Source organism: Chlorocebus sabaeus, chromosome 6 (genome assembly GCF_047675955.1).
Source record: "Chlorocebus sabaeus isolate Y175 chromosome 6, mChlSab1.0.hap1, whole genome shotgun sequence".
NCBI lineage: Eukaryota > Metazoa > Chordata > Mammalia > Primates > Cercopithecidae > Chlorocebus > Chlorocebus sabaeus.
In genome coordinates this window covers 19,594,503-19,603,406 of record NC_132909.1, presented here as the reverse complement: position 1 = coordinate 19,603,406, position 8,904 = coordinate 19,594,503, and the positions used below count along the sequence as shown (strand labels likewise).

Genomic DNA, 8,904 nt, shown 5'->3' with positions numbered 1-8,904 from the left:
GAAACCTTGGACAATACCTGGCTTTCCTAGGCAGAGGTCCCTGAGGTTAGAGATTAGAGAATGGTGATGACTTTTACCAAGCATACTGCCTTCAAGCACTTTTTTAACGAAGCACATCCAGCACAGCCCTAAATCCATTAAACCTTGAGTCAACACAGCACATGTCTGTGCAAGCACAGGGTTGGGGCGAGGGTTACAGATTAACAGCATCTCAAGGCAGAAGAATTTCTCTTAGTACAGAACAAAATGGAGTCTCTTATGTCTTTTTTCTACATAGACACTGATCTCTCTTTCTTTTCCCCACATTCTGGGATCTCACAGCTCCTGGGCTCCCTCATCCCAGCCCTGAACACTGGGCTGTGGCTCTTTGGTAATGGGTATGTGTCCCCCACTGGACAGGGAGCCTGGTGAGGGCAGGGACCAGAGCTTTCCTGATCCCTGCTGTGTCCCCATATTCACCCCACAGAGAAGTGTGCATGCAGCAGGCACTCAGTACACATATGCTGAACACCTGAGTGCCACCGACAGCTGCGGGGGCACTGGGGCAATATGTGTTTCTCAGTCTGGCGTCGGGGGTTAAGGGGGCGGGAATTACGCAGCGAGGTCCGGAGGTTGCACGCCCTTCGAAAGCGGTGGAACCCGGGGGCCAGGTGGAACTCGGTGTAACAGAGCCCCTGTGGTCGCGCCCCGTCTCAGAACGCGGTGTGGGAGACGCTCTCCCCGCCCGAAGAGGGAAGGCGGGCGGGACTCCCCCTGGGCTCCATGAATAACCAGGCGCGGACCCCAGCCCCCTCCTCGGCGCGGACCTCAACCTCAGTCCGGGCTTCTACCCCGACCCGGACACCGACTCCACTCCGGACCCCGACTCCAGTCCGGACTCGGACCCCCATCCGGACCCAGACTCCAGTCCTGACTCCGTCTCCGGCCCGGCTTCCCGCTCTGGTCCAGCCTCCCGCTCCAGCCCACATCCCCACTCAGGTCCCGACTCCCGCTCTGGCCCGGATACCCGGTCTGGTTCCGCCGCCTGCTCAGGCCTGGATCCCTACTCCGGTCCCGACTCCTGCTCGCGTCCGGAACCCAACTCCGGTCCGGACTCCGGCTCGGACCCTGACTCCTCCAGTCCGGGTCCCAGCCCCAGCCCCAGCCCCAGACCCCGCCCAGGTCCTGGCGGGGATTCGGACCGCGCTCCCCGCCTTGGACTCCTACACGGCCCGGGCCCTACCTTTGGATCCGCCCCCGGAACCTGCTCCGGAGCCGCCTTTTTCGCCCGAGGAGGACCCTGAGCCGGCGCCGAGCCTGAAGCTCATCCCGTCGGTCTCCAGCGAGGCTGGGCCCGCCCTGGGCCCCTTTCCCGCTCACACTCCTCTGGCCGCGAACTCATCCGGGCCCACCCTGGACTTCACCTTCAGGGCAGACCCGTCGGCCACTGGGCTGGCAGATCCCCACATTCCCAGCCCTGTCCCCGCGCCCATCCTGGGGACCATCCCGTCGACCCTCTCCTTACAGAATTCTACGGAAACCTTGGTCTCCACCAGCGAAAACTTCGCGCTGGACAAGAGGGTCCTGATTCGAGTGACTTACTGGTGAGGACCTCACACACGCCTCTCCCAATCCCCGGGGACAGGGCCGGCGGTGGGGGCTGGGTCTCCGAGGACGTGGAGGTCAGGGTTGGGGTAGGGCGAGGGGGAGGGATTCAGGTAGAGCCCCAGAGTCCCAGTTCCTAGATTGGAAACTCGCTCTTGTCTCTCATTCTTTTTGGGGCGGGAGAACTTCAGGTTCAAATCCCTGCTTTGGATCTGAGCTTCATTCATTCATTCCCGCGGGCCAAGTGCCAGGCCTGTGCTGGGGATGGGGTGCTGAGCAGAACGACCTGCTTTGCTCCCCAGCAAAACCGACACAAAGACACCGCACATGATGGGTGCTCTGGCTTCCCTTCCCAGCCTCTCTCCTGCCCTGGAAGCCTCTCTGGCGCCTTGTCTCTCTCTCTCTCTCTCACTTTCTCCTCTTCTGCCCAGGCAGTCTCTCCCACTCTCTGTCTCCCCACCTCACTCTCTCTCTGTTTTGTTTTTGTTTTTGTTTCAGACAGGGTCTTGCTTTATTGCCCAGGCTGGAGTGCAATTTTGCACTCCCAGCTCACTGCAGCCTCGACCTCTAGGGCTCAAGCGATCCTCCCACCTCAGCTTCCTGAGTAGCTGGAACTACAGGCGTGCACCACCATGCCTGCCTTTTTCTTTTTTTTTTTTTTTTTGAGCAAAAGTTTCACTCTTGTTTCCCAGGCTGGAGTGCAACGGCGCGATCTCCGCTCACTGCAACCTCTGCCTCCCGGGTTCAAAGAATTCTCCTGCCTCAGCCTCCGGAATAACTGGGACCACAGGCATGTGCCACCACGCCTGGCTAATTTTGTATTTTTTTTTTTTTTAGTAGAGACGGGGTTTCACCATGTTGGACAGGCTAGTCTCTATCTCCTGACCTTGTGATCCACCTGCCTTGGCCTCCCAAAGTGCTGGGATTACAGGCGTGAGCCACCGCGCCTGGCCCCTAATTTTTAAATTTTTTGTAGGGACATTTGGCTGAGGGAACTGCCAGTGCAAAGACCCTGAGGCAGGGCATACCTGGGGTGTTGAAAGATGAGCTCGGGGCCAGGCCTGTAATCCCAGCACTTAGGAGGCCGAAGCTGATGGATCACTTGAGGCCAGGAGTTCGAGGCCATCCTGGGCAACATGGTGAAACCCCATCTCTACAAAAAATTCAAAAATTAGCTGGGTGTGATGGTGCATGCCTGTAATCCCAGCTATTTGGGAAGCTGAGGTGGGAGAATCGCTGGAACCCACGAGGTGGAAGGTTGCAGTGAGTCGAGATCACACCACTGCTCTCCAGCCTGGGCGACAGAGCAAGACTCTGTCTCAAAAAAAAAAAAAAAAAAAAAAAAAAATCGGGCACGGTGGCTTATGCCTGTAATCCCAGCACTTTGGGAGGCCAAGGCAGGTGGGTCATGAGGTCAGGAGATCGAAACCATCCTGGCCAACATGGTGAAACCCTGTCTCTATTAAAATACAAAAACTTAGCCAGGCGTGGTGGGGGTCGCCTGTAGTCCCAGCTACTCGGGATGCAGAGGCAGGAGAATGGCGTGAATCCGGGAGGCAGAGTGAGCCGAGATCATGCCACTGCACTCCAGCCTGACAACAGAGCGAGAGTCCGTCTCAAAAAAAAAAAAAAAAAAAAGAGAGAGAAAGAAAGATGAGCTAGGGGCTTCTGTGGCTGATACAGGGTGAATGATTTGGGGAGAAGTGGGAGAAGATGGGGACAGAGGGGTGAGAAGGCAGATCCTGTGGTGACTTGCAGGCCACAGGACGGACTGGTTTTTCCCCTGCGTGAGATGGTGCTACTTCAGGGTTCTGAACAGGGGAGGAAAATGATCTAACTCAGGTGTTCACAGGGTCCCCTGAGCTGGGGAAGATAATGATGCGGTGTCTTCCCTGGTCTCTCTCTAACTTTCTCCTCCTGCTCTTGGCCTCCAGTGGCCTCTGAAGCTATAGCCTTCGGGTGAGTAGTTTTGGCTTTGGAGGTAGGGGGAGCCTGAGGCAGGAAGACTGGGAGGAGTCCCTGTTTCCCCTCCCCTGCGACTGCATGACCCCTTCTCCTGCCCTCAGTACATTCTACTGAAAAACAGCCTGGAGCAGCAATTTCCAAATCACCTACTCTTTGTAAGTGTGTGGGGGTCCTGGGGGAGAGGGGAGTGGTCAGGGATCTGAGATCCCCAAAGGGCTTGGAGGGGAGATCTTAGCCTCCCCTACCCCCGCCATCTCCTCCCAGGAGGAGGACAGAGCTGCCCAGGCTACAGGGGAGTTTGAGGTGTTTGTGAACGGGAGACTGGTCCATTCCAAGAAGGTGATTCTGAGTAAGGGACCGGGACAGGGAGGTGGGGTGGTGCTGAGGTCCTGGGCGTGGGAGACCTGTGTGCTTTCTCCCCTCTGTGCCCAGAGGGGTGATGGCTTTGTGAACGAGTCTGGGCTGCAGAAAATTGTGAATGTCATCTATGAGGAGATCAAGAAAAGGTAGCCGGCAAGGGGTGGAGCTGGAGGTGAGTGGGGAGCTCCCAAGGCTGTGGTGGGAGGAGTGGGGGCCAGGTAGGAGGATGGGGCGGGGCTCTGTCTCAGTCCTGATCCTACCTCACTGTTAGAATCATGACAAGTCACCTACACCCTTTTCTGAGCCTCAGTTTCCTCATCTGTAAGACCCTGGGGTAGGACTGTGTTCAGTGAGTTTGAAAAATAGCAAGGAGGCAGGGCACAATCCTAGCACTTTGGGTGGCTGAGATGGCAGATCACTTGAGCCCAGGAGTTCGAGACCAGCCAGGGCAACATAACGAGACTCTGTCTCTACAATAAATAAATAAATAAATTAGCTAGGCACAGTGGCTCACACCTGTAATTCCAGCACGTTGAAAGCCTGAGGTGGGTGGATTGCTTGAGCTCAGGAGTTAGAGGCCGCAATGAGCTCTGACTGGGCCACTGCACTCTAGCTTGGGTGACAGAGCAAGACCCTGTCTCTACAAGAAAAAAAAAAGGGGATGGGCGTGGTGGCTCACACCTGTAATCCCAGCACTTTGGGAGGCCAAGGTGGGCGGATCACGAGGTCAGGAGATCGAGACCATCCTGGCTAACACGGTGAAACCTTGTCTCTACTAAAAATACAAAAAATTAGCCAGGCGTGGTGGCGGGCGCCTGTAGTCCCAGCTACTCGGGAGGCTGAGACCAGAGAATGGAGTGAACCTGGGAGGTGGAGCTTACAGGGATCCGAGACTGCACCACTGCACTCCAACCTGGTGACAGAGCAAGACTCCGTCTCAAAAAAACAAAAAAAATAAAAGGAAGGAAAAGAAAAAATAGTGAGGAAACTAGAATGGGCATTGTAGTCCATGGAAAACAGTAGAACAGTGCCTGAGGCATGGTAAACCCTATATAAACACTTATTTTTATGGAGCCGTTATTGTTATTGTTATTTTAATTTTTTTTTCTCTCTTCTCTCCCATCTCAGGAGTCTCAGCGGGATGATGAGAAGGGCTGAAATGTTGCCAAGTCAGGTCCTTTTCTGATGGTGGTTGGGGCTGGGGTGAGCTCAGGGAGGGGAAGAGGAGAATACATGCAGTCTGCCCCCCTGTGTCCGGTCTGACTGTGTCTGCTGTTGCCACACCCACCTCTGAGGTCTGTGGAAGTCACCTGCTGCACTACTCCCAGCATCTCCAATATTCTAGCCCCAGGGGTGGGAGGGAGGAGGAGCTTGGAAGGCTAGTCCTGTGGCTCCAGACCTCTAGCCTCCACTCTTCTTGCTGCTGAGGCCAGTTTGTTTCTTTGGTGGCTTCGTCATTTCTCATGCCCTGGTTCCAGATACACTTTGAAACCTTCCATCTTATTGGCATTTACTGGGGTTGTGAAGGAAACAGGGATGGCAGTCAGTCTCAAACTCTTGACACTCCAACTCGATTATGCTCCACGGCTCACTTTCTAAACCTGTAAGATCTATGTTCCAGCCTGGGCAACATAGTGAGACCCCAACTCTATAAAAAATAAAAAATTAGCCAGGTGTGGTGGTGTGTGCCTGTGGTCCCAGCTATTTGGGAGGCTGAGGCAGGAGGATGGCTTGAGCCCAGGAGGCTGCAGTGAGCCATGATTATGCCACTGTATTGCAGCCTGGGAAACAGAACGAGACCCTGTTTCGGAAAAAACTCATAGGTTTTAGAGTGACAGTGTTGTAGGGAGTGTCTCTGTGACCTGGGGCTGGGGGAGAGGCATTTTCACATTCATTGGACGTTAGGGGCTCTCTACTGTGCACCTGGCATGGTGGGGTCAGTGGTCACATGCCAGGAGGTCAAGGGCACAGACAGGGGGACTCAGACTTTACCACTTAGTTGCTGTGTGACTACCAATAAGGGATGCCACCTCTCTGAGCCTCAGTTTCCTCCATAAAATGGATGTCGTAGCACTATTTAACTTGTGGAATTTTTGTGATAGTTACATACTAAATTATGCTTGGGAAGGGATTAGCAGAAGGCTTATCACAGAATTAGTAGGTTTCAGTTAGTAGTAGATTTTGGTTAGGAGTGCTTTTGCCTGCAAGTAACAGCAGACTTGACTGCCAATGTCTCATACAGTAGAAAACACAAATTCTGTTTTGTTTGTTTTTTGAGATGGAGTCTGGCTCTGTCACCCAGGCTGGAGTGCAATGGCGCAATCTTGGCTTACTGCAACCTCTGCCTCCTGGGTTCAAGTGATTCTCCTGCCTCAGCTTCCCGAATAGCTGGGATTACAGGCATGAACCACCACACCCAGCTAATTTTTGTATTTTTAGTAGAGATGGGGTTTTGCCATGTTGGACAGGCTGATCTCAAACGCCTGACCTCAAGTGATCCACCCACCTCAGCATCCTAAAGTGCTGGGATTACAGGCATGAGCCACCTCGCCCCGCCTGATCTTTTCAACACCTCACAGGATAATGTGCTGGCCCTGTACAATGATATGCTGGTGTGAGCAGGAAATAATTTATCTATCATGTCTGCTAAGACAGAGTGCTGGAGGGCAGGGGAAAGTCCCAGAACATATATGGGGTTTGTCTCAGTGAAATCTGTATGTGTCAAGTGGCATAAAACATAAGAGGATATTTCCTATGTGAAAGATACTTTACACCCCCTACAGTTAGGGAATTGCTTTTTTGTTCTGTTTTGTTTTGAGACAGAGTCTCGCTCTGTCGCCCAGGCTGGAGTGTAGTGGCACAATCTCGGTTCACTGCAGCCTTGAACTCCTGGGCTCAAGTGATGCTCCCATGTCAGACTCCCAAGTAGCTGGGGTTACGGGCACGTGCAATCATGCCAGGCTAATGATTTTGTTTTTTGAGACAGAGTCTCACTCTGTCCCCCACGCTGGAGTGCAGTGGTGTGATCTCAGATCACTGCAACCTCTGCCTCCCGAGTTCAAGCCATTCTCCTGCCTCAGCCTCCTCCTGAGTAGCTGGGATTACAGGCGCGCGCCACTATGCCCAGCTATTTTTGTATTCTTAATAGAGAAGGGGTTTTGCCATGTTGGTCAGGCTGGTCTTGAACTCCTGACCTCGGGATCTGCCTGCCTCGGCCTCCCAAAGTGCTGAGGTTTCAGGCGTGAGCCACTGCGCCCAGCAGGCTAATGATTTTTGTATTTTTAGTAGAGACGGGGGTCTCCTCATGCTGCCCAGGCTGGTCTTGAACTCCTGAGCTCAAGCAATTCACCTGCCTTGGCCTTCCGAAGTGCTGGGATTACAGACGTGAGCCACCACGCCCAGCCAGGGATTTGCTTTAATCACACTTTTATGAACTTGGTGACACCATCCTGGTTCAGAACGCCTAACATACCTGATAAAATATTTTTATTTTTTATTTTTTTGAGACAGAGTCTCGCCCTGTCGCCCAGGCTGGAGTGCAATGGTGTGATCTCGGCTCACTGCAACCTCCGCCTCCCGGCTTCAAGTGATTCTTCCTGCCTCAGCCTCCTGAGTAGCTGGGATTATAGGTGTGCGCCGCCACACTGGGCTAATTTTTTGTATCTTTAGTAGAGACGGGGTTTCACCATGTTGGCCAGGCTGGTCTCCAACTCCTGACCTCGTGATCCGCCCACCTTGGCCTCCCAAAGTGCTGGGATTACAGGCGTGAGCCACCGCGCCCGGCCTAAAATATTTTAAAAGTATTTTTAATGCAAAATTGAGCTGGTGGGAAGGTAAGGGAACTCCTGGAGTCCAGAAATCTTATAGAAATATAAATCCAGAGGTGTTTGGTGTTGGAGTTGGTACTTGCTGTGAGGAAATCTGCTAATTTTGATGATGAGAACCTGCATGACTCAAAATGTGAAGGGAAAAGACAGAACCCAAGGCCCAAGCAGGATGAGATGCCAGAGTGGAGAGCACGTGGATGCCGGGAACCCCAGGAGGCAGTACCCTCCAGTGGGTAGGATGGGAAAAAATGCCCCTCACAGAGGTAGGCGGTTGGGGTGATTAGCTATCTTCACCTTGTTAGTGAGCAAATGATTGAAAGAAAGCCTTCTGGGCCAGGCGCGGTGACTCAAGCCTGTAATCCCAGCACTTTGGGAGGCCGAGGTGGGTGGATCACGAGGTCAGGAGATCGAGACCATCCTGGCTAACACGGTGAAACCCCGTCTCTACTAAAAATACAAAAAAATTAGCCGGGCGTGGTGGCCGGCGCCTGTAGTTCCAGCTACTCTGGAGGCTGAGGCAGGAGAATGGCGTGAACCCGGGAGGCGGAGCTTGCAGTGAGCCGAGATCGCCCCACTGCACTCCAGCCTGAGCGACAGAGGGAGACTCCGCCTCAAAAAAAAAAAAAAAGAAAAAAAAAAGAGAAAGCCTTCTGCACTCACAAATTGAGGACCTAAATTCCCGCCATCTGACAAGTACAAAATTTCATCTAAATTAATGTCTGGTTAGGAATGTTCCCAAGTACATGTTAACATTAAACAGAAGTCAACTAAGATGCTAAACCATTTCCCAAGTAGTTCCCAAAGATAACGTTTTGAGGAACATGAGTTAGCCATGAAAAGGTACGGGACATGGTGGCTCACACCTGTAATCCCAGCACTTAGAGAGGCAGAGGCGGGAGGATGGCTTGAGGCCAGGAGTTCAAGACTGGCCTGGGCAACATAGGGAGGCCCTGTCTCTACAAAAAATACAAAACTTAGCCCAGCATGGTGGCATGCGCCTGTAGTCCCAGCTACTCAGGAAGCTGAGGCTGAATGATTGCTTGAGCCCAGGAGGTCGAGACTGCAGTGAGCCAAGATGGTGCCACTGCACTCCATTCTGGGCGACAGAGTGAGACTCTCAGAAAAAACAAAAACAAGCAAAAAAACAAATGGTGGCTGGGCGTGGTGG

The 8,904-nt window shown here is 53.2% G+C and overlaps 1 protein-coding gene across 3 annotated transcripts; it reads left to right on the top strand.

Annotated features, from left to right (window-relative positions):
* The first annotated feature begins 586 nt into the window (after window positions 1–586).
* Window positions 587–8,257, top strand: SELENOV (selenoprotein V). 3 transcript variants are annotated; one of them, XM_007996788.3, is made up of 6 exons: window positions 587–1,583; window positions 3,519–3,543; window positions 3,651–3,704; window positions 3,814–3,888; window positions 3,982–4,081; window positions 5,038–8,257. In XM_007996788.3, exons 1-5 carry the CDS (start codon window positions 763–765, stop codon window positions 4,057–4,059), a joined length of 1,053 nt encoding a protein of 350 aa, XP_007994979.2. In that variant the 5' UTR covers window positions 587–762; the 3' UTR covers window positions 4,060–4,081; window positions 5,038–8,257. The 3 variants fall into 3 exon arrangements, with proteins under 3 accessions (XP_007994979.2, XP_037847598.1, XP_037847599.1); XM_037991670.2 differs by lacking the exon at window positions 3,814–3,888; XM_037991671.2 differs by lacking the exons at window positions 3,519–3,543; window positions 3,651–3,704; window positions 3,814–3,888; window positions 3,982–4,081.
* Window positions 8,258–8,904: the final 647 nt, after the last annotated feature.